Source organism: Amblyomma mixtum, chromosome 1 (genome assembly GCF_055824585.1).
Source record: "Amblyomma mixtum isolate Tamu chromosome 1, ASM5582458v1, whole genome shotgun sequence".
NCBI lineage: Eukaryota > Metazoa > Arthropoda > Arachnida > Ixodida > Ixodidae > Amblyomma > Amblyomma mixtum.
Window position 1 is genome coordinate 35,919,861 of NC_143012.1, and position 24,351 is coordinate 35,944,211.

At 48.3% G+C, this 24,351-nt stretch overlaps 3 protein-coding genes across 3 annotated transcripts in view; 2 read left to right on the forward strand and 1 right to left on the reverse strand.

The window, feature by feature from the left end:
* LOC149366016 (chymotrypsinogen A-like) lies at positions 1 to 15,339 on the forward strand. Its single transcript, XM_089569525.1, has 11 exons — positions 1 to 37; positions 2,034 to 2,209; positions 3,551 to 3,634; positions 3,727 to 3,868; positions 5,326 to 5,439; positions 6,141 to 6,271; positions 9,565 to 9,665; positions 10,719 to 10,821; positions 11,953 to 12,112; positions 13,498 to 13,649; positions 15,070 to 15,339. The coding sequence occupies exons 1-11, from the start codon at positions 1 to 3 to the stop codon at positions 15,262 to 15,264; spliced, it is 1,395 nt and encodes a 464-aa protein (XP_089425651.1). The 3' UTR covers positions 15,265 to 15,339.
* A 2,929-nt stretch (positions 15,340 to 18,268) lies between these two features.
* LOC149366017 (uncharacterized) lies at positions 18,269 to 19,436 on the reverse strand. The gene has a single exon (XM_089569536.1). The coding sequence runs from the start codon at positions 19,434 to 19,436 to the stop codon at positions 18,597 to 18,599; it is 840 nt and encodes a 279-aa protein (XP_089425662.1). The 3' UTR covers positions 18,269 to 18,596.
* A 253-nt stretch (positions 19,437 to 19,689) lies between these two features.
* The window catches only part of Rtca (RNA 3'-terminal phosphate cyclase), a 37,989-nt gene continuing 33,327 nt past the window's right edge, over positions 19,690 to 24,351 (forward strand). Inside the window, exons 1-4 of the mRNA XM_089547590.1 lie at positions 19,690 to 21,661; positions 22,277 to 22,377; positions 22,443 to 22,586; positions 23,770 to 23,893. Of these exons, the coding sequence (XP_089403716.1) occupies positions 21,605 to 21,661; positions 22,277 to 22,377; positions 22,443 to 22,586; positions 23,770 to 23,893 (426 nt within the window). The 5' untranslated portion in view covers positions 19,690 to 21,604. The remainder of the gene's footprint in view (positions 21,662 to 22,276; positions 22,378 to 22,442; positions 22,587 to 23,769; positions 23,894 to 24,351) is intronic.

The window sequence follows — 24,351 nt, forward strand, 5'->3', positions numbered from 1 at the left end:
ATGCGACACTTAGTTCTCGGCTTCGTTTTGGCTGCCGGTAAGTGTTAGTCCGTTTCCTCTCACTTTGCCGACCTAAAAGTATGTCTATCCCATGTTCTAAATGTCAGCAGGCTTTCGGCAATTGTATAAACAGTATAGTTTGATTAGAGCCTACGAATATTTACATAAACTTCGCAACTGAACTAACTGAACTGAACTTGGAGTATGCGTCATGCATATGGGACCCCTACACCAAAACAAGTATAGACAAGCTTGAAAATGTGCAGAGAATGGCTGCCCGTTTTATTTGCAACCATTACAGACGAACAGATAGCGTAACACGGATGGTTAATCTCTTGGACCTTCAGACCCTCCAATCCAGACGCACAGAATCCAGACGCCTGTACAATAATAAGGCGCAGATAAACAAGACTCTTTACCTTACCACTGTATCACGAGCTAACACACGCTTTAACCACGGAAAAATTTTACAGGAATACCTGGCTTGTACGGATTAATTTAAATATTCCTATTTCCCTAAGAATGTGTACGACTGGAATAGGTTGCCACAGAATGTTGCCTAAGAATGTTGCCTCAGAATGTTGGTGTCGGTGTAAGAACACCCCCCGAAATTTTCCGAGCCCTGCATCCCCGCTCTTTTCAGCCTTTTTTCCGCCCTTGCTGTTGACACATCGATTCGATATAGCAAGATGTAAAAACGAAACTAAGAAGAGTGTTGGTTTGTTGGCGAAAATGGTTCCTCTTCTAAAAACCAGATGGCGACACTAAGCTTTTTTTTTTTACCGGCGGTGTATAACATCTCTTGAAAAATAATGCTGACTACGCCGCTGCCACCTGGGGCTCTTCAAACGGGCGCTGACATCGTACAGTACACGGCATTTATCGTATTTCGCCTCCATAGAAATACGGCCGGCGTGGCCGGAATTGAACCCGCGACCTTGCGATCAGCGGCCGAAGTAACGGGATCTTTAGATAGACGACATGAAAGACGCTATCAAGTGTACGCAGAATATTGGCTTCGCATTTGTCTGAAGCCGATTCTGTTCGTTGCTCAGCTTATAGTAAGCTGCAACGGAATCTGTATTCAGAATACTGCTAAATGCCAAGACCGCTACTGCTAAATGCCGAGACTGCGAGCTGTGCGTCCACCGGCTGCATGACGCCTATCTCTACTCTCTGAGAAAAAAAAAACTCCTTTATACTACGCTAATAGCATGCCGACAGAAGGGGAAACGGCGAGCCGATTTGTAATTGCATCGTGGTAAGCTAACAGCCCTAACACAATGGACAAGAGCGAAAATCTGTATAGTCTAATATCGGAACTATAGGAGCGAAACGCCGCTAATAAAACCTTCACCTCAAAGTTACCGCTACTTCCTGTATATATTTCCCTCATTCTTGTCAGACGTCTTGTGCGCTGTTAACTTAGAGCGATGCAGTACCGAACCGGCTCACCTTTTGCCCCGTCGGTCGTCATGCGACCCAGGAGGTGTATATAGCTCTCTCGTCGACCTACTTCATCATCATCAGCCTGACCACGACCACTGCAGTTCAGAAGTCTCCTCCATATCTCTCCGATTAACCCGGTCCTTTGCCAGCTGCGGCCACCGTATCCCCGCAAACTTCTTAATCCCATTTGCCCACCTAACTTTCTGCCGTCCCCTGCTACGCTTACATTCTCTTGGAATCCCCCCCTTTACCCTTATGCACCAGCGCGCGGGCGGTTATCTTGCCTTCGCATTACATGCCCTGCCCAAGCCCATTTCTTCCTCTTAATTTCGACTAGGATGCCATGAATCCATGTTTGTTCCCTGACCCATCCTGCCCTCCTCCTGTCTCTTAACGTTACACCTGTGATTTTCCTTTCCATAGCTCACTACGTTGTCCTTAACTTAAACAACCTTTTTCGTTAGCATTCACGTTTCTGTCCCAGAGGTGAGTACCACCGGTAAGATACACCGGTTGGGCACCGATAAGATCGAATCTGTTTTGGCGGAAGCCAAATCGCGGCCGATTCGTGGTATCTTCCGCAGTTCTGGCTTGCTCCAAAGCCCAGCGCCCTGCGGCAGTCTCGCTTCGCGATGGAGTAAACCTGCTGATTGGCGACGTCGTCTCCGGTGTGGTGGAGAGTCCGGGATTCTCAAAGGGCCAGAGGACGCCCCACGGATTCAGGGGCGCGGTTACGATCCAAGCACCGACGGGGTACGATGTGAGTAGTCCCCACCTTTGCAGATAAGGACCACAGATAAGCACTGCAGAGAACATTCGTCCTTTTTCGTCTGCTTATCGTATTTCTTGAGCTCTGACTTAACAAATCCAAATCAACTCGCCCAGATCTCAGCTTTAAAGCAGAGATTCGCGTGTGCAGATAGCTGGCAGTGAGCCCGTAATACTGATTTTTAAAAAATGGCCGGCGGTTTAGCATTGCTAACCACGAAGTATTGTGCAACAGCACAGTTTTTTTGCAGGCGTACAGCACCTACGTACCTGTAAGCGCGATTGAGGTGTCCATCGACCCAGGGAGTCAGTTATGCGCGTCTTCCACTTTTGTAGCGAAAGCTAGATTGGCCACGAACTTGCGATTTTGCTGTGGCGGTGCTCCGAGGAGGCACAGAGACCGACCTTGAGCCGTTGCCTAGCAATCGCCGAAGCTGGCGGACGCCACGCGCTCGCCGCGCCATCTGGCGTGACGTCACACCGCGCGCCTCGCCCCGGAGCCGCTGCCGCCGTTTGGTGTGACGTCACACCGCTTGCCTCGTCGTTGCGCTCGCTTTCGCTTCATATATTCTGGCATAGCCGAGATGAGCCACTGCCAATTTTTTTGATCGTCAATGCCAATTTACAAAATGTAGGCCATTGTCCTATGCTCCAGTGCTACGTTTCTGCAGCAGTGTTGTCAATGCCAACGCGTATTGCTCTAGTGCCGTGTTTCTGCCGCCACACAGTTGTCCGCGCCAACGCATGCAGCGCACATCTCTCTGTCGCTAGCGCCACATAGCTCAAAGCGGGAATATTAGTTTGATTGTATTATTGGTTGAAGAAGGAGGTTATGTGTAATGCACAGCGCGAGAGTTTGTTGCAGTGTAACGCGAGGTGTGTTCTCCTGCGGCGATAGCCCAGTGCTCTCGCATAGTGGCCAGCGAAGCTGAACTGTTCGCCCCTCCGCGGGTTCGAATTCCGGTTGCGTGTTTATTTGATTTATTTCACTTGGCATAAACCCACAAACACCTCAAGCATACAAACATCGCAAGATCTTGGGTTGACACATCGGAATAGTGCTTTCACACCAAACCAGAAGAGTAGTAGAAAGTTGTTATCGCCGCCGGTAACACACTTTAATTAGAACGTTGTAAGAAAAGACAGTCTGTAAAACAGCTGTAAAAGAAGAGCGGAAATAACAGTGAACAAGGAAAGACCACTGTTGAACGTATACATTCAGGGTACGTAAAGTTAGTAAAGGTAATAACGCGAATTAAATGTCTGTGACACAAGGGTGGCTAGAAGAGACGGTTCTTTTGAAGTGTGTGGCTCCTGTTCGTTCTTCCCGCAGAGGATCCGCCTGGACTTCACCGACTTCGATTTAGAGACGAGTGCCCAGTGCAGCGCCGATATCGTCGTAATCAGGGAGGCCAGGGTGAGTCCCTCTTTTTTTTTTTCCTTTCGCGCGCATGCGCAGACTGAATCGCGAGGGCGGCAAAAAACGTGCTATCTTTTTTTTTCTTTCAGTTGACTGTGAGGACCTTGTGCTCCGACGTGCTGCCCAAGCCGTACCTTAGCATCTTTGAAAATGTAACCATCTTCTTCGTCACCGACAAGATGAAGAGTAGCCGTGGGTTCAGGCTTCGTTTCACCGCCACCAACGACTCCGGTGGGTGCAGCATACTCGACGCTTTCTTCCTTTCAACTGATGGGTTGGCACGGTGGATGGCTGCAAGCGCTCCAACCACTTTTAATTAGTCACGGTTAGGAGAACTGCCTAAATTGTGAGCGACGAAGGTATAAATCCTCTAACCGCGTTCGTACTTGAGCATTTGCGAGCTCAGTTTCTGACGTAAGAACCACGTCACAAGCACCGACAGCCTCGTATTGTTCCACGGACAACTCTGGCGCTTGAGCAAAGCTACAGGTCAGGTAGGAGAGTTTTTGGCCCTCTATTAGGCAGCCACGCTTGCATGCATACTGTACACGTACTCGTAACGTGGCCTACGTAGTCCTACTGCGTAAACTGGTCTGCGTAACCTGATCTAGGTAGCCATACTAAGTAACCTGGTACTTCGTAACCTCGTCTAGGTAGCCATACTAAGTAACCTCGTACTTCGTAACCTGGTCTAGGTAGCCATACTAGGTAACCTGGTACTTCGTAACACTCCACGTAAAATATGTTTCGCATACAAGCTACTGAGGAAAATGAGCGACTGAGCAACGAGGCAAAAAATCACCAACTTGTTGGAACCTAGTCTCTCCGGCCGCTCGAGCCATCGCGAGTGCTCGAAACAGGCTTTTGCAGCTCGGCGGTAAAAATCGCGGGCGTTTTCGCTTGAATGCAAAATGGGCTCTAAGGTCCAGGATGCAGGCGAGCAACGATGAATCCACTTTTCAAATCCGCTTATTAAGCGCTTTGAGATGCTGATTCCTGTAGTGTAAAATAGCCTTAGAGCTAGCGCAGAGGTACTGGTTCAAATCAAATAAAAAATGTTTTATTTCAGGGCATTTCCTGCGGAGGCAGAGAATAAAGGCTAATACAGCCTGACGAGGTCTCTGCCCCCGTTTTTTTTTTTTGAAGTTTGAAAAGTATTTATTGTTTGTTCGTAAAGCGAAAAAAAAGGTGCACTCGACATAGAAATTTCAGTTTTCCATTCAACATTCAACAAAATAAAGTTACAATATACCAGGAAGAGAAAACAAGCAATACTACACATATACACGGTTGACAAAAAAATCATATGCCTAGACAAACTTCGTAACAATTTTAACGCGTTACAGGTATTCAGTGAGCACTGATGCAGCAGCACACACTGCGCATAAAGCAGAAAACAGTAAATCAGAAGGAAAATGCTGCTAATAAAAACAATATAGAGCAATCTACATAACGCATGTGGCTGTCACATGAAAGGTCCAATATATTCTTTTTAATTTAGCAGGGCTATCTGTTCAGTTTATTGTGCCTTCATGTTTACTTAGAATTGATTGTTTGGTAGGTCAGTGCCTGTTTACCGTAATTTGTTCTAACCTTCCGAAGCCTTCTTGTGTGGTTTGGGGTTCGCTTCGGTCTATGGTTCGCTGAGTGTCAAATGCGGTCATGCTTCGTTTTGCTTCCATGCGCAGATCTGTGTAGCGGCACCATGAGGTTCCAGTGCGGCACAGATGACTGCATTCCGAGGAACCAGGTGTGCGATGGACAGTTCGACTGCCCGGACGGTTCGGACGAGAGATTCTGCAGTAAGCGCCGCTTCACTTCGAGTCCCTGTAGTGGCGAGCTCCAATAGAGCACAGCCAAAGCTGGGCCATAAGAGCACATTCCTAGCTGGTACTGGCGATCGAAGGTGCGTGCCTTCAATTTGAAGAACAGCCGCAGGTGCCCGACATGTCTGGAGGTGCTCGCACTTACGCGGTGGCTAGCCCCCGCGGGGGCTCAATGGTTATGGTGCTGGGCTGCTGACCCGAAAGACGCGGGTTCAATCCCGGCCGCGGCGGTCGAACTTCGATGGAGGCGAAATTCTAGAGGTCTGTGTACTGTGCGATGTCAGTGCACGTTAGAGAACCCCAGGTGGTCGAAATTTCCGGAGCCCTTCACTACGGCGTCTCTCACAGCCTGAGTCACTTTGGGACGTTAAACCCCAATAAACCAAACCATTTCTGTTGACTGTTAATGAGTCCACTGACATGAAAATTGCCGAGAGCCCTCGTGAAAAGGTAGCCTTCATCCGGTTAGTTCATTATGTCTTCAGTTTTTAAGAGCGCAAAGAATAGATATCCAGTCTTTGTTTCCGTATTTTACATAACTACCGTAGCTTCATATCGCGGGCATATAATTTTGAGCCTTCAACCGGCAAGTGCCGTGACGGCCGATGTCAGGCTGGAAGTGGCATGATGAAAGGACTCTTCAGCTTACGAGAGGCTGACCGCGTGCTATTCCGCAGGCGTCGACCTCTGGTCCCAGCATTTGGTGACCAACACGACGTGTGGCACCCCCGCCGTGGAGCCGTCCGTCGATATGTCGGACCGTGTCGTCGGAGGCGAAGAGGCAGTGCCGCACAGCTGGCCGTGGCAGGTACGCTTACAAGGACGCCAGCTATTGCCGTTGGCAGGTGACAAGGGGAGCTGATACCCGGTAGTACAGTCTTTGTCAAAAGTAAATAGCCCAATGGCATGGCCTCTAAGCAAACATCTTGGGACTCCTGTAGCATCCGTGCTACAAGAGCCCCAAGGGCTAACTTCAAGAAGGCTGAAGACGATAGCTTCTGTAACCTTCAAGAAACTTGCAAAGCTGGATATGCATAACGGACCACATAGCCCGGCCCCGAAGCAAACCCTTTTGGACTGTATACTTTCGACGCAGTCTTCCAGTTCCCCCAGAGTCGACGCCGCTTGCTGCCTCTCAGATTTTTTTATTTATTTGGAGATACTGTCAATCCTTTTAGGGATTTTTACAGGAGTGGATTAAGTGCCCGTATACATTTGCTCATAGAACCATACACACGTTTGTTCACAAGAGTATGCGAAGACACTGCAACAAAAAAGAGGCAAGCACATAAAAAAAAACACTTAGGATACCGTCATTCATGCACTGACGTTATCACAGATTTACATTTATACATAAAAAGCAAAACGAAGACACATAAGTGATGACATCACATCCGCGTTGTTGACAGTACAGAAATGCTAGCAAGTTCAACAAATTTGTCAATTGAAGACTGCGAGACCACACTCTGATCTAAAGAATTCCACTCACGCACAGCTCGCGGGAAAAACGAAAAACTGAAGGTATTATTGGCACAAAAATATTCTTGGAGTGTGAATTGATGCTTATGACGGGTTTCTCTGCAAGTATTGAAAGAAATGTAGGTATCAGGATTTACTTTAATCATGTTATGCAAGATAAGGTACAAAAATTTCAGACGTTGTAGCAGCGCACGGCTGGTTAGTGTATGAAGCCCAATCTCGGTCAGCATCTGCGTGGGTGAGTCGGTGCGCTGGTATCTGTTGCAGATAAAACGTGCGGCCTTCCGCTGGACAGCTTCGAGCGTAGATATTTGATTTTGGGCAAACGGAAACCATGCCACGTTCGCATATTCCAAGATCGGGCGAATACACATCACATAAGCCAAAAGTTTGGCTTCCCTCGTAGAGTACCGCAGGGCCCGTTTTAGATACATTAACTTCCGCATCGCTTTGTTTGCCACATAATCTACATGAGCTGACCAACCCATATCTGATGAGACCACGACGGCCAAGTACTTATACTCAGTGACTGTTTTGAGGATCGTACTGTTACATCCGTACGAAAAACAAAGCTTAGATTTCTTTTTTGTTATAGACATTGACACTGTTTTGCTAAGGTTTATGGCCATTTGCCAGTCCGTGCACCATTGGGCTATCAAACCAAAATCCTTGTTGAGAGCAATTTGGTCTTGCCGGTTCAGAACTTCTCTATACAGGACGCAGTCATCTGCGAATAGTCTTATCTTGGAATCCACCTGACTAGCTATGTCGTTCACAAACAAGGGGAACAGGATAGGCGCTAAAACGGAGCCCTGTGGTACACCCGAGAGGACTGGCATTGTTCCGGAAGTATGGGCGCCGAACTGAACAAACTGGCGGCGGTCAGATAAGTAGCAGCGGATCCATTGCACAACTGGCCCATCCCCTAGAATATATTTGAGCTTAAGAAGCAATTTTGCATGGCAGACACGGTCAAAGGCTTTCGAAAAGTCCAGGTAAATTACGTCTCTTTGTGTTTGGTCATTAATTGCTTTAGCGAAATCATGTAGAATCTCAACAAGTTGGGTGACAATAGACAGACCTCTTCTGAAGCCATGCTGGTGAGGGTGAAGAATGTTATTTTCTTCGACAAACTGCGTAATAAATTTTAAAATGATATGTTCTAAAATTTTGCAGCAAGTACACGTCAGAGAAATGGGCCTATAATTTGACTGGCAAGAAATATCTCCGGACTTGAAGATAGGCACTATTTTTGCAATTTTCCAATCCGCTGGGAGGCATTGTTCACTGATGGATTTATTGTAGATTAGACATAAATATTTGCTTATAGGCTCCGCATAACGTTTAAGAAAGCAATTAGGGATACCATCTGGGCCACTGCACTTTTTGTCATCTAAATTTAACAGCAGCGAGAACACTCCTGCTTCAGTTATGACTGGTGCACCTAATGCATCGTTTTGCTGCAATGTTTCTGGCCTGTAATCTTGCATCGTGCCATTATCAGGAGTAAATACGGAATGGAAGAAGACATTGAACGTTTCAGCTTGCTTGCTTCCTTCCGTCGGTGACAACGGTTCTCGGGGGTTATCTTTGTGGCTAATATAACGCCAGAATTTCTGGGGCGAATCTTTGATAAAATTGCTCAGCGTTGTACTGCAAAAGCGTTGTTTGGCTGCTGCTGTTTGTTCCTTTATTTGTCTGTTTAATGAATTCACTTTGTTGTGGTAGTCTGGAACTGGGCGTAATTTATTAGATTGCCTTAACCTTTTAATTCTGCGTTTTAAATGGATCACTTTTAAATGGATGGTGACAATGATGATGATGTCCTCAGGTTTAAAGGCAAATACCTACGGCGGGGGATTGGCCAGGGTGCATAGCCTCTCAGATCTGACCCCGCATAGACTTCTCTTTCGTTCGAAGGCAGGTTGTTGTAGAGCCGCGCTTAATCATCAATCTCGCTCATGACGGCAAGCGACAGCGAGTGAGTGAGTGAGTGAAAAACCATTAATGTCCAACAGAATGAGACTACCTCATCCAGACCTCCCCTGTCCTATACCCTCAGTTAAGGGAGGAGGATCAGGAGAGATCCGGCCGCATCGGGTAAGATGCGCCCAGGCGAACACGTTCGTGCTGTTTTGGCAAGTCTCTGATGGATCGTGCTTCCCATAAACATTAGACTGACTTATAAGTGTGGAGCAATCAAACGCTCAAGAGTACTTATCGCCTTTGAACGTGATTGCAGTGCTGCATTGCCCCGCCGCAGTGGCTCAGTGGTTACGGTGCTCGGCTGCTGACCCGAAAGACGCAGGTTCGATCCCTGCCGCGGCGGCTGAATTTCGATGAAGGCGAAATTCTAGAGGCCTGTGTACTGTGCGATGTCAGTGCACGTTAAAGAACCCCAGGTGGTCGAAATTTCTGGAGCCCTCCACTACGGCGTCTCTCATAGCCTGAGTTGCTTTGGGTCGTTAAACCCCAATAAACCAACCAAACCAGTGCTGCATTGTCAGCGTATGTGCTACCTTGGCGCATGATAACGCGAAGTATATTGGGAGGGAGGGGGGGGGTTGTCTGAAGCACTTTCTGGGAGCATATTTTCTCCGTGCTGCCCTCGCTCCGATGCAGGTTAGCATCCAGAGGAAGAACATCCACCCAGCTGCACATTTCTGCGGTGGATCCCTGATCAGCAACGAACTGGTCATCACGGCCGCCCACTGCTTCATGAAGTAAGGGAATTGTGCTTCTGCACGCGCGCAGTCTCGAAGGTGACATATTCATTTTGCATATTAACCTGTCAGAGTTCAACCGGAAGGGCGCGCGTATGTTTTTAATGCGTTAGCATTCGACCCCCCATTGGCGCAAAAAGTGTCCGGCGTTGGCGGCGACGTGTGAAGCCTCAGTGTGAGGAGGTGAAGCGCAGAGATGGAAAGAGAGAGGAAAGGAGAGAGTGTGAGTCGGTGGGAGGCAAAGAGCGGCGAGAGGGAAAACACGGCCGCCAATCAGAGTACAAAGATGTGGAGAGAGGCGATGGGTTACAGCGGGGCACACTGTGACTGATGGATTGGGTCGGGCGAGTGAAGACGGCCGGGGTAGGGTGTGTCACAGTGGTTGATGGACTGGATCACATCCGCCACCGTCAGAGGGAACACTAATAGTAATGCATTACTCCACCGCATGAATAGCACTGATCGTCTGTGACTTGTACAGCTAAAGCTGTCATAACTTTGGTTTAGCCCTACAGCCATGCATTCTGCCTTAAAATCTACAGCGTCAGCCTTAAGACCCTAATTCTTTAGTGAATTATTGATTTAACTGAAATATTTGAATTTAATTTAAATTAATCAAATGCACGTTGCCACCTACGAACCATGGCAGATGGCGGCTAGCTTCCGCAGTCACCAGGCGGCAAACTGGAGAGAAGAAAATTCTCCTCTCCTCATTTAGGCAGGAGGAGGAGAGGGAAGATAGAAGGTGGAAAAAGGCGGGTGGCTTGGGAGATTACGGCGAGGGCGGCGTAATGCCCATTCGGAAATTGACTGTCACGGGAAGAACTCAGAGGCTGGGTTGCTAAAAAATGAGTATGCGAGGAAAACTAAATATAAGCGCTCTAGAACTATACATACACGAAATCGCCCTCATATTGTCTACCCCATCATATCGTAAAATATAAATAATTAACGCCTGCCGCTGAAACTAGCGTTACACAGTGGTAATCGAACTATCAATTTTTGATTTGCCTTTTAAATTGTATCTGTTTTTTTCTCTGCATTGTTGCGCAGGATGCAGCCGTCCGACGTTGTGGTGAAACTGGGCAGCCACAGCCTTTTCGGCAACGACACCGGTGTCCAGATCAGAACCCTCGCTGCCTACGCAAAGCCCAGCGTGAGTCGGTTCCCGGATTTTTACGACGGAAGTGCCCTCTATAATGTTCACAGCTCTAAGACCAAAAACGACTAGAAAAGGACTGCTGCTGCTTCTTTGGTGTCGTGTGGAAGCGTTGAAAATGCATTCTGTAAAGTCTGTGAGCGGCTAACTGCAGCCAGAGCTGCTTTTTTGACAGTCGGGCGCTGGCGCAAAAGCAACCGACTAGCTCAGAACACATGAAATTGGCCACCCGACCTGCGTTCTATTTGTAGATTTTTATGCTTTTTTTTCTCTTTTTGCCATAAAGTCACTTACTGGCCCGGCAAGTGCGAGGTGTGCGAATAATACTTTACTTTTTCATGCGTTAGCATTAGAACGGTCTGTGGAAGCGGAAATGGCGACCGCCGTCTGTCAGTAGCTAGTGGCAGGTTGTCCACCTGCCACGGTAGGCAGGTGGCAACCTTCTCACTTGACTACGAACGAACTTGGTACACTACATAGGATATAACGAACCTTAATATGCCACCTCAGATATAACGAACTTTAGAGCGCTAACCTCGGATATATCGAACTTAAATATGGCCATCTCGGGTATAACGAAATTCAACGGCACGCCTTATTCGAACTTCTTGCCAATTATCGAAAAACATTGGAAAACATTCTGAAAATCTGATAGTTCTGAGCTTGCACTATTTGATTCGTTTGGGCTGATCCAACACGAGGATATTCGATTCACTTATAGAAAATTTCAAATATTCGCACGCCTCCGAGTTCACATTTTTTTAGCTTGCCTGCGTTGTAGCAGGTTGTCAGGATTGAGGGGGGGGGGGGGGGGGGGGGTAGGTTGGTTTTGACGGTGCGATGCCCGCTCCGCTTCAGGAGTCTATCCGCTGCAGCACCATCTCGCGACTTATCAAGCCGCTCATTTAGGTCAGGCTCAACCGATTCATGAGGAAATTCGCTATATAGCGATGACCTGCGCCTGAAGATTCACTGTACCAGCTCTGGGCTACGCCCTCCTCCTCTCCTTGACAGTGTTTTATTTTTGGGGTTGAAAAAGCCGTGATTCTTTCTAACTTTATTAATTGCCGCGTTTAGTAATCCTTGGTCCGGACGGCTCTCCTCACGTCACGGTTTTGTTCCGCGCAGAGCTTCGTCAACTACGACATGACGCACGATGTGGCCGTGCTCAAGCTGTCATTTCCGGTGAACTTCACTGATCACGTGCGACCGGTGTGCCTTCCCGGTGTCGGACAGACGCTGCCCGTGAACACCACCTGCTACGCCACGGGCTGGGGCGCCACGCGCGGTGGGTATCGCAATTACGAAGCGAAGCGACTCGGTGTTAGTTTCCAAAACCAAACCTGTAGTACGCGTCGACAATGTAAAAATTCCCCAGATAGTATCGGTTTGTAGCTCAGCAGCCAAGTGAGAATGTTTTTAGAGCGAACTGATTTTGCAGTTTCAGAGTCTTTCCTTCCTTCCGCATGTTAGGTAGTACAGCCTTTGTTACAAGTATATAGTTCGAAGGTTCTGCTCCCAAGATGCATAGTGGATCTCTTTAGAACCCGTGGAAGCCTTATGCTTCGAAATGGAGGCGGATCAGAATCGATGGGCTGCACATTTTTTACAAAGACTGTAGGGGCTCTTCTCTCATTCTCTTTGCAATGCCTTTATCCCTTCACTTACGTCACGGTGCAAGATACTCGCCATCTGCATGCCAAAGAAAAGGAGCTTTAATTAGTACGACTACTGCTACTACTACTGCCACTACTACTACTACTTCTACTACTGCTGCTCCTGCTGCTACTGCTGCTACTACTACTACTACTACTACTACTACTACTACTAATGCTGCTACTACTACTACTACTACTCCTACTACTACTACTGCCACTACTACTACTACTTCTGCCGCCGCGGTGGCTCAGTGGCTATGGTGCTCGGCTGCTGGCCCGAAAGACGCGGGTTCGATCCCGGCCGCGGCGGCTGAATTTCTTTGGAGGAGAAATTCGAGGCCCGTGTACTGTGCGATGTCAGTGCACGTTAAAGAACCCCAGGTGGTCGAAATTTCCGGAGCCCTCCACTACGGCGTCTCTCATAGCCTTAGTCGCTTTGGGACGTTAAACCCCATAAACCAAACCAAACCACTACTACTTCTACTACTGCTGCTACTGCTACTACTGCTACTACTACTACTACTACTACTACTACTACTACTACTACTGCTACTGCTGCTACTACTACTGCTACTACTACTACTACTACTACTACTACTACTGCTACTACTACTACTGCTACTACTACTACTACTACTACTACTACTACTACTACTACTACTACTACTACTTCTACTACTACTTCTACTACTGCTGCTACTACTACTACTACTACTGCTCTACAGCTGCGGTTCCACTCCTACTTAGAAGCTGTTTAAATTATATTGCTTCTCTATAGGATTATAGGATATACAACAGCAGTACGATTTTGAATAATTAACATACAGCAATTGACGTAGCAGTTATCTGTTGAAATCAATTACGCTTAATTATGCCATTTTAAAGTGCCCTGTCCGAGGACGCGTACGTGCCATCGAAGCTTTGTGAGTCATCGCAAGTGTCGCCGTCACAGAGTTGCACGTCACTGCGGTGAGGCTGACCGTTTCCCCGCCGTTGCGCATGCACGGTCGTGCAGGCACTGGCAGCGCGTTCGAGCTGAAACAGGTTCGGCTGAAGGTGCGCAACTTTGACGATGCGTGCTCCAGCATCCTCCGTATTCAGCCGCACATCGGGCACGACTACTTGGTCTGCGCTGTGGACGAGTCGGACGAGTCCGGGCCCTGCAACGTGAGTTCCCTCTGGTTGCACAGCACATCTCTTTCCCAAAGCAGCACAGGTAATCGGCCCTATACTGCAAATGAATGGTTTCACTCTGGTCCTTTGTAGGACCGACATTTGCCAATGCGTTTCCAATACTGGGCTGATTAGCTGTGCTGTTCGGGTTGATCCTACCAGCACAGTCTACACTCGAATTAGTCTATATATGGGAGTAAAAAGGGAGTAAGCTGTCCTTTTAGCCCTTTTTAGCTGTGTTGTTGGGGGATCATACCAGCACACGAATTAGCCTATATATGGGAGTAAAAAGGGAGTAAGCTGTCCTTTTAGCCCCTTTTAGCTGTGCTGTTGGGGGATCATACCAGCACACGAATTAGCCTATATATGGTAGTAAAAAGGGAGTAAGCTGTCCTTTTAGCCCCTTTTAGGGGCTGTGTATGCTGCCCAAGTCCAGGGCTAGGTTTCGGTCACTAAATAAATGGAATGCTTGCTCTCGGCAACGCAGGCATATTTCCACCGCAAAGCATAGTACTTGGATGCAGTTAGCAACGAAAGGAGGCTTTTTAAGCGCGGCACCGGAGGTTTTGAGGTTAGCAAATAGAGGAAGTTGATAGCTCGATCACAATCTTCATAACTGCTAGAGTTTCATGTTTTGAAGAAGGAATATGTTTCTCTTGCCAACCATAAGTATTCCATATTTTTAGGGGTGGAAATCTATACACTAGGGCTTGGAGAGTATATCAGTATCCTGTCCCAGAAGGGGCAGGGTATTCTGTAGAGGACAGCTTGCACCCTTTTTACTCCTATATAAACTTATTCATGTTCAGAGTGTAGCGAAAGCTCTCATTGCGACCAGGCATCAAAACAGGCACTATAGTTAACCAAAAACTATGGGTCGCCCACGTCACCTCAAGAGTGGAATGCAATAGCATTACACTTCGCATTTGTCGCAGCTTCTGTTGCAACTTCTGGATGTCTTTTCGTCTGTTTCTTTGCAGTTGTCAGTCCATGAACCGCCATATTTGGACTGCTAGTTGCAGTAGCAGGTATCCACCATGCTGTTACTGTGCCAGCTATTGCATATATAACATTTTTTTTATTTCTATTCCCTATCCATGTTGCTGTCTAGAAACTATAGGTGGTGCACTAGAAACACGTGGTGCTGCGTAGGATGCTTCGATACAGTTTGTTTTGCAAAGGAGAGCTGTGTCGAGTCACCCTAGCTGCGAATCGCATGGCGCCATCTACAGGCGCATCGCGCAACTAGCGTGCTGTGACCTTCCCTGTACCCTGTCACACTGTATGGCCACTCTGTTCAAGCGAGGCGCACGCAGCTAGCACTGCGCGAGATGCAAAACCACGCCTTCAAGCGTTCCCGCTAAGGGTGATCGACACTGTACATTCGACTTCTCCGCATTTGGACAACGCGCAGGGCGACAGCGGAGGCCCTCTGGTGTGCCAGCTAAGCCAGCCGGCGCCGTCTTCCAACTGGACTCTGGTGGGCATGACGAGTCAGGGAACCGTAGTGACGCGCTCTAGCACGCTGTGCGGCATGGGCACCGGCACTGTCTGGAGCGGCGTCATTCCCAACCGGCGCTGGATTGAACGCGCGATGCGCGCTCTTTGAGCACGATGCCTCCACCAGATGGCGCCACGTGTCACATCGCGGCGGAGCCATGGATCGGCTCTGCTTCGCAGTAGGGCGCCTCAATGGCCAATGGACTTCAGGTATCTTCGGGGTACCCTACATCGCAGCATCTTTGCGAGGGTAAGGTCAACGCAGGTGCGCCACATTGGCGCGAATGATACAGATAGATGGAATAAACGTTTATTGATGGCGTTACATAGGTCTGCGGTTGCGTCCTCTAACAGACCTGATGGAGTGCTGGCACTGTAGATGTGGGCCGCTGTTGTCAGCTTGCCTGCTTTTATTTCAAGCGAGGATTGCAGCTTCAGCCGGCACGGTCACTTTATTTCTTTGAAGATATAACTTTTGCAGTATACTGCGTTAGCGATGGGTTTGCTGACAAACATACTGAACACGTGAATTCATTGCAAACGATTGTTCGGACCCTCAAGAAATATCCACGGCGTTTCTTGTCATCATCGCCTTTGAGGACTTCTAGGCCCTAGTCTTCTGCTCCACGATGTCTTGCGTTTGCTTCTCCGGGAATTTTTTCGCTCACAAAGCCGACGATGCCTGATTTTCTGCTGAGCCTTGGCGCTATAGCAGTAAAAGGCAACACACCCAGTCAATGCATCGCGCCACCCTTCGTCCCTAGATTCCATTGCGGCCTTGAACAGTGCAATGATTTGCGCAATGAACAGTGAACCACCAACGCTTTCGCTTTCCAACACGTAGTACAGGCGCCCACAGACTTAACACGAAAGGCGGAGCGCGTGGCTTTGACTGCCGTCAGCGCCGCGAAGCGATAGCCATCAGGTGCGAGATAATGCTCACGGTATGTTCACGGCGGCTAACGACAGGCGGTGCGCAGCTCGCTTTCACTGCTTTTTCGCCTGTGGCCGGTCGCCGCGTAGACAGCGCTCTCGAAGGGGGCGTGTCCCCGCATTTTGCTATCGGATGCGGCCTCGCACGCCCGTGAAACGCGAGACAGTTTTCTTATCGCGGGGTACCGAAATTGCGCGCTTAGCGGCCGCTGCTCGCGCGCCTTGCGAGTTTGGCCCACAGGCTGCCGATGTAACAGGATAAATGTTGTGAGCGGTGTGGTCCACTTCCAAGTTCATTCCACAGGAGGTCACAGATATTCTGTCGTACTAAGGCAGAAACATGCAGCACTTCATAAAAGGGCTAGTGCTGCCGGTAAGGTTTGATAGAAAATAAACCTGCTGCATAAAATTTTCATGGTCTTCCTCATTTCCTTACTCTTCAACACAGCGCGTCGGTTTTCTCTGCCAGAGCAATATATTGTCACGTTGTAGTGACGGCAGTCCAGCGGTCAGGAAGACACCAGAAAGACTTGCAAACGAAGCTCTTTATTTGGGCTGACTTGCGCCCGCAAAAGAACTGAATCACTCGGTGGCGGCGTAAGCGACAAGCGTGCTCGTCAATCGTCGAACTACGAATGTCCGCCGCTCGCGGCATCGCTCAATTTAAAACCGGCAAGGAAACTTCCAGATAGCAGGACAAGATCATCGACAGTAATCTGGAAAAACCTAGATGCAGCCTTTCATGGCTGCGATCAATCGAGATTAGACTGGTCGCTTCTCGCGTCACGAACAAAAATGATAACAGCCATTTCCTGCAGCCTTGAGCGTGAACGAACAGACACTACAATGATACGTGGCAATATCGGCGTCCCGCTTCTACTCCGCTCTGGAGGCCATGCATTCTGACGAGGCATGGCAAAAGAGCTGCGCGTTTTCTGAGCGCGGAAACATTTCGATGCAATTGATTTAAACTAGGAATGCGATGTTGTAATAGCGAAAAGTGCTAACTGAATTGTGCCTCGCAGAAAAATAAACATGCTGCTGAAGCTAACTGGGAACAGTCTTGCTATCCACGCAAAGTGTCAGAGGATAATTGCCGAAGGAGCCGCTTACCCCCATACTATCATGCAGCTACTGCAGTTTGGAATATTTTTAGTTTTTTTACTTCTGCTGCACTGTCTTTTGCGGGCAATCATTGTAGGTCATGTTTAGAAAATGACTCTCATGCATGCCATATGTCACTGGACGCCTGAATCTAGATGGATGGTATATGGACTGTATAGTCGCGGAGTGGTACGGGCTATGAGAGGCGTCGTGGTACAAAGGTCTTGATTGATTTAAGCCACCTGGGGTTCTTCGTCATCTGAAATCGCGCGGTGGACGGGCGAGACAGACGTCATGTAGAGACGTTGCCCGCATACGGAATTCGTTGCCTGGAGTTTCGACATGTATTGGTTAACGACGCACGCCGCAAGGCCCAAAATTTACCCTGTTACATCGGCAGCCTCGCGCCCTTGTGTTTGGAAGACGTGAAGAGCTTCGTCAGCAGCTGAGTGTGATAACGGGCATAATCTCAGAGAATGGCAATGCGGTCAATTTTAGCTACAAATATCGCTGTTCTTATCTCTAAATTTTTTCTTTTAGGTGAAGTTTCTTTCCGCCTCACCGTAGTTTGTACTGTGAAGAAAGAACGTCCTGCAAAGCTGCCCGTTAACTGCGGCCGAGCCAAAAGAAAATCATCGGTGAAGAGTGCCGGCAGCAGGGAAACCAGCTGTGCCCTTTTCACCTCGTTACTAAAAATGGCCGGCGCGTATCGCCACAAGTGAGGGTGGAGGCTATCTGACACGCGCACCAGTGTGGTTTGGCGGAATCCCGCCTGACGGGGGCAAACATGATAGTAATGAAACTAAGAGTCATCAAATCAAGAAAGAAGGAAAAAGACGGTTTAGGGTCCGTACTGGTCTCTTGTTCACAATCGAACACAATTTGGCAAGTGTTAGTTTTTTGCTGTTAAAGTCCTCCTTTATTTGTCTGACAGCACACCGCTACAGAAATGACACGTCTGTTCTGCACACTACCTTTACAATCTTTATTTGTTCTTTATTCGCACATATTGTGCACGTCACAGTCTACACGGAGTGAATAAATGTAAGACTACGTAAACAATAAAATATCAATGGTTAAAAACTTGGTAACGCTTGCGGTTATGCGAGGTAAGTCCGGCTATAAAATCCACTGCTAAAAAGCACGCTGCTCAGTATTACGCAGGCCGCGAGTAACGATATTAAATGCATGCACACCTTCGTCCATTGAAGCACACACTTTAGCTGCTGCTTGGCGGTGACGCTTTACAGAAAACGCTATGGAGGGGCTTTAAGACGAAAGCCCTGCGTCTGAGGTCAGAGTATGGCCTTACTGCGTGCCGACAAGTACGGGATACGTCGGTCGCCGGTTGTCACGGTCCGAAGAGCAGTAGTCCATGTCCAATCGCGGGGTAGCCAGGACCGTTCAAGAAGATTCGTCGCCGGCCGAAGAACCGGCCGCCGCCATGGTGGTCAACAGAGAATTTAGTATCTTCTTGAGCACCATCCCCGGTTCCTCGGGCGAGACTTGACGCTGCTGCTGTTGCTGCTGGCTGTCGAAGAAGCGGACCGCGCTCTCGCCCGTCTCCTCCAGGACGCTAGCCGACTCGAATGCCTCTGGCTGGTCGTCGCACACCGCCTGGAAGGCCGCGCCGTCGACGAAAGGCTCGCGGTACGCGTCCTCGCTGCCGAATCCACACGTGTAGGATTGCTCGAATCTGGCGCCGCCCATTAGAGTTTCCAGGAGCGAACCGGTGGCCCGCTTGCCACCGCCGCAGCAGGAGACGGTCATGTTGAGCAGCTTGCGGACCATGCTGCGACGTTTCTCAGCCCCGACTTCGCCGTCGCTGGATGTCGACCGGGGCTGCAGGTCGACAAGGACGTAACGCTGGTCCAGGATAACAGCGTGCGCCCGCTCCACGTGTGAGGTCAGCTTCGCCAGCTTGGCCTCGCGGTGTCCGCACATTGGGCAGGTGTAGGTCTTGACGAAGGCCAGCTGGTGGCTCTTGAGCTGGGCGCCGCTGGCGAAACGAGTCTTGCACTGGGAGCACACGAAGGCGTGCGGATGCAGGGCGCCGCAGTGTCTCTGGTACGAGCCTCGGGAGAAGAAGAGCTCGCCGCAGCACCGCGCCAGGGTGTGAACGTCCCGGTGCATCCTCTGGCAGTGGGATGCCACCGCTGCACTGCTGGACATCGGAGCCAGGCACTCCGGGCACCGGACGTCCGCGGCAGCCACTGTATTGTTGCTGCTGCAGCTGGAATCCATGGCGGCTGCGTAGAGTTGACAGCGTACAGGGGGTGTTGCTTGTGCAGTCGTCCACAGACCTGTCTATAGAGCGCTCGAACTCCGTGTCGTCTGCGCTCCGCAGCGCGCAGAGCGACGTCTGGCGGCAGCGCCGGGGTTCGAGATAGCGCATGTCTGATGCTCTGCCGCTAGACGTCACTCTGCGCGCTGCGGAGCGCAGACGACACGGAGTTCGAGCGCTCTACAGACAAGTCTATGGACGACTGTAACATGCTTCAACAGGGTGAAAGAAGTCGTCAGGACGACTGTCTAACAAACCCAAATCTTCACTCATCTCAGCTATTGCTAATAAATGCCAAGGCAAATAGTGGATCTATGCTACTTAATTGACTCCAGCGCAAACATTGCCTCTAGAACAGCTTTAAAATTTCCCTTCCTTAGTGCGACAGGGCGGCGTTCGAGCTCTACAGTCAGGCGTGCTGACCACTGTAGGTACAAGTTGTAAGATTACATTTCGACTGGCAGCTCGGGGGCATTTTCACATTTTTGGGACCGGAGTATAATCTTCAAACATACCTTGATAAAATGTGCTCTTCCGTTTCCGCACTGTGTCCTCTCCCGGCTAAACTGGGGTTCCGCCACACAATCAATGTTACCACCTTTAACACGACTCACAAAGGCGCTAAAACTGCGCAAGCATGCAAAATATGCCAAATGGTGGTCCATACAAGGGGAGTTAAGAAATCGTAATCTGACTGACAGTCGCTGTAACTTGTCTGAAGAAAAATCGCAGTTAAATTGATATCTTTAGCGAAAAGGCCAAGGACGGAAGAAGGACTACAGACCATACTATCTGTCATCTTTTTTCATCATTATCCTTTCGTGCTAAGAAAATATGAATTTAACTCTGACGCTTTTGAAGTACATATATGGCTCACCAAAAGTTCGCGCGATCTCAGTGCGCACTACAACCGTGCTAAACATAGCAAACAACGTATTTTGAATGCGGCCCTAGGCAACGTCAACAGACGCAAACACACCCAGCGTTCACTGCAGCAAACACAGGCACGGCTTGCTGGACATCGACCTCACCTTCACAGACCGCGTGGGGTGCCGCTATTTTTAGCCAACTGCTGTGCTCCTTCAGTATCCGTTTAAACGCTTCTGATTGGCGTAAGTCCGGGAATAAGAACGCACAACTCGCTCAAGCCCGCAGAGAACGTGGCGCGAATGCGCTGCTCTAACGTACGTATGCATACAGTGCCATGCAGACCGCGGCAGGAGATCGGATAGCCCCGAAAGATAGCGCTGCTGCTTCCGACTCCAAGCTGGCTGCAGATTAAAGCGGGCTATCAACACCAAGGGCTCGCCTTAACAGTGATGGTTCAAGCTGATTTTCGGCGGGTTCACTTGTCAGTCAAAGCGCAAAACACACAACACCATCGCTGCATATCGCCTACAGACGCAAACTGCAGAAGTTGCCCTAGAGCGTTGCAAGGTTCACATCTACAAAGCTAAGCAATAAGGATTACGTCGGAACTTAAAACAAAACATTGCGTTCGCTTACCAACCAGATGGGCTGAAGAAGTACCCGATCAGCAAGCTGACTGGTTTGAATTTGACGCCCTCAGGATGGTGAAGTGCAGTTTAAATCCAGCTGGCTCCTCATATCAATTGAAACTCACGCGCCTTGAACATCTACCTGTAAATTCTTGCTTAAATATTAAGCACAATTACTTGACCATACATATTCATATCTGCATATTCTTGTGGCAGCTGCAAGGCGAAGAAAAAAAAACGGAAATTAAGATTACCTTAAAGTTTCGTGCAACGGTATTAGCTGATGCCTAAAATCTTAGCGCCTGCTTTATGCATATACTTACCTTGTCTGCATCTGCTTCCCTCGCAGAATTGCGCTACAGGAGACATTTTACTAATTTTGCGACTGAAGGAGCATCGTCGGTGCAACAAATCCGAAACTAAAAAAAAAATGAAGCTTAGGTAGCTACGAATCCAATCCGATCCACTCACATCCAATCATAGCCGCCCGGCGTCGGCAAAAGCAGCTGAGCGCCACGAACAGCGTGATGTATTAACGTCGAACGCATTCAATAGAGCTAGCGTAGGGAAACAGTTTGGTGACACGTATTTATATTTTCCGACAGACTTCATTCTTCTTGCTTACAAAGATGTCGGGCGACTCCAAAGAAGGTGTTTTCACTATTGACGGGAGCGTCATGGAAGGCGTGAGTACGGTGCTGTTCTCGCGTACCGCAAATATCCTAAAAAGGCAGACCTTTCATTTCTTCTTACTGATATGGTAGGCCGTTGGTGTAACATCACCTGTGATTCGTTTTCTTCTTGTATTATTTTCTTTCCTAACGTTGTGCATTTCAGAGTTTTTCTTACTTCGTTTGGTTCGTGTTTCATTAGCGGTAGTTGTACTGCGTCAAATCATTACCATTGGTTCAGGAAAGCGGTGATGGAGCTAAAACCATTCCACTGCTATGTCAACAGGCTTAAGTTTTTTCTAACATGATGGCGAAGTGGCTTACGTGCGAGGAAAAAGCGCATTACGTTGTTAAGCATTATTTACTTGTTTAACTCTTTGCACATCGTTCCTCGGTCCTTAAGGGTGACGGAGTGGATTCCAAGAGAAAGCAAACGTAGCAGGGGACGGCAGAAAGTTAGGTGGGCGGATGAGATTAAGAAGTTTGCGGGGATACGGTGGCGGCAACTGGCAAAGGACAGGGTTAATTGGAGAGACATGGGAGAGGCCTTTGCCCTGCAGTAGGTGTAGTGTAGTCAGGCTGATGATGATGATGATGACTTGTTTAACTCTTTGCACATCGTTCCTCAAGGGAGGACAGATACTGCGGATGGCCATAGCATTCAGCGCCCTATTTCGGAAGCCGATACGGGTGACCAATATTCGTGCTGGAAGGAGTAACCCGGGCCTGAGGTAACGACACGAACGCCTGATATATGTTCGCCGAAAATCTAAACCCACATTTTTCATTACCCCAGGCCGCAACATTTGACAGGCATCACTCTGGTGAGAGACATCTGCGGCGGGCGCCTGGAGAATGCCCACATTGGTTCCACAGAAATCACGTTGCATCCGGGCCCCATCAGGGGTGGCGAATATTCGGCTGATACGGGAACAGCTGGGTAAGAATGGAGTACGATCCTTCACTCGGTTCCATCTGTTAACAAGATCGGCCTGTGGCCATGAGAAGTGCTGTTTTGTTCCCTGGTGAAAATCTTTCCCAGCCCAACTGGTTTATAGAACAATTTCCAGCTGGTTCCAGTTGGAACCAAGTGGAATCCAGATGGTTCCAACTGGAACCCACTGGAAATTGTTTGTCGAAGTCCAACAAACACATCTGCTAGATGGAGTAACAGGTGGTGTGTATATTCTTGGGAGGCTCCCTGGAAGACGGAAAATGGAAATCTTTATTGTAGTGCTCTGAGGAAGTGGTTGTAACTAATAAGTGTAGAAGTTCAGGACAGGATTTGGGATCAGTTTTGTTTTTCTTTATGAGAGCTTTTTTTTTTTTGATCTTGGGTTGCACTCATTAAAAAATAAAAGTATGCTTTTGTTGCTGTGGTAGCATGTGGTCATCTTGGTGATTGTTTTTTGTTTGTAACGCATATTGCATATTTGCAGTGAGAAGCGGTTTGGGAAAAGGTGAATTTTAGCCTGATTTCCTTGAAAGCTTCTTTGCATTGGGAGATTTGCAAATATTAAGTTTTAGACGAAATTATGTGCTGCTGTATGTTTAATGGATGCCACTGTTAATAGGTCCTTGCTTGGACATATGCTCAGTTGTGGCATCCCTCATACAAATACTAAGAAAGCATTTGTAACACGCAAGTCTTAGAAGGGGCTGAATTTGCTTGCTGTCTGGAGGCATGGTCTGACATTGTTTGTAGCAATGTCCAGATTGTTCAGATTTGTAGAGCTCCTGGCTGCATGCTTAGGTTTCCAAGTAATAATTTTTAGTGTTTCTGCATGGAGAAAAACTTACATGGCCATATATATAATTTCCTTTTAATTACAGATGCCCAGTGCAGTTTGTTTGGCCATATGGCAAAGCTGCCTGGAACATTTCATAAGGCATTTTGTGTGCCTTAGTCTAAATCTGTATATGTGCATATACTGTATAAACTCGTGTAAGGGCTGCACATTTCTTTTTTTTTTAATTCGGGTGCGAATTTTGAGGGTGCGGTTCATACAAAAATTGAAAAAACAAAAGAGGACTGTATTTTTTTCTTAGTTATCTAGTCCAAAACTGGGTGTAGCCTTTATGCGAGATTATGCTGCATTTATCTTTTTTCATTTTTTTTTCAGGAGCGTTGTGCTGCTTCTTCAGGCTGCCCTGCCATGTTTACTGTTTGCTGACAGACCTTCGGTTCTGCGTCTTAAAGGCGGGACAAATGCAGAGATGGCTCCTCAGATTGACTACACACTATCGGTAATGTCTTGGAAGTCCACCTCTTAATGTTTTTCAGTGTGCATGGCCCTGATCACCTACACTGCGGTTCATACATGGCAGGCAATTCTGTAGAGGCTTTGGAAGTAGTGCACCTTCAAAACCATATTACTCTGCCACATATAATTCGTTCCTCTCAAAGCCTAGGCGAGTTGATGAAAACAAAGAGCGGTATAAAATGAAGTGGTTACACTGAAAATCATGGTCGAAGCTACGAGCTGTTCAGTGTTTGTCGGTCCTTCTGTCTATGTGAACTACCTACATTTTTGGTGTGGACGGAATAAGAGCGATTCACCTGGCCAGCCATGGATCGTACCACCACATGTCATTCTTACTTTTCTAAGTCTTGATGAGTTGCAGGACAAAAATATGGCAAGAGGTAAAATGAAGTGCAGGAGGTTACAATTCACGGTAGTTGAGATTTGTCGCAACAAAATATG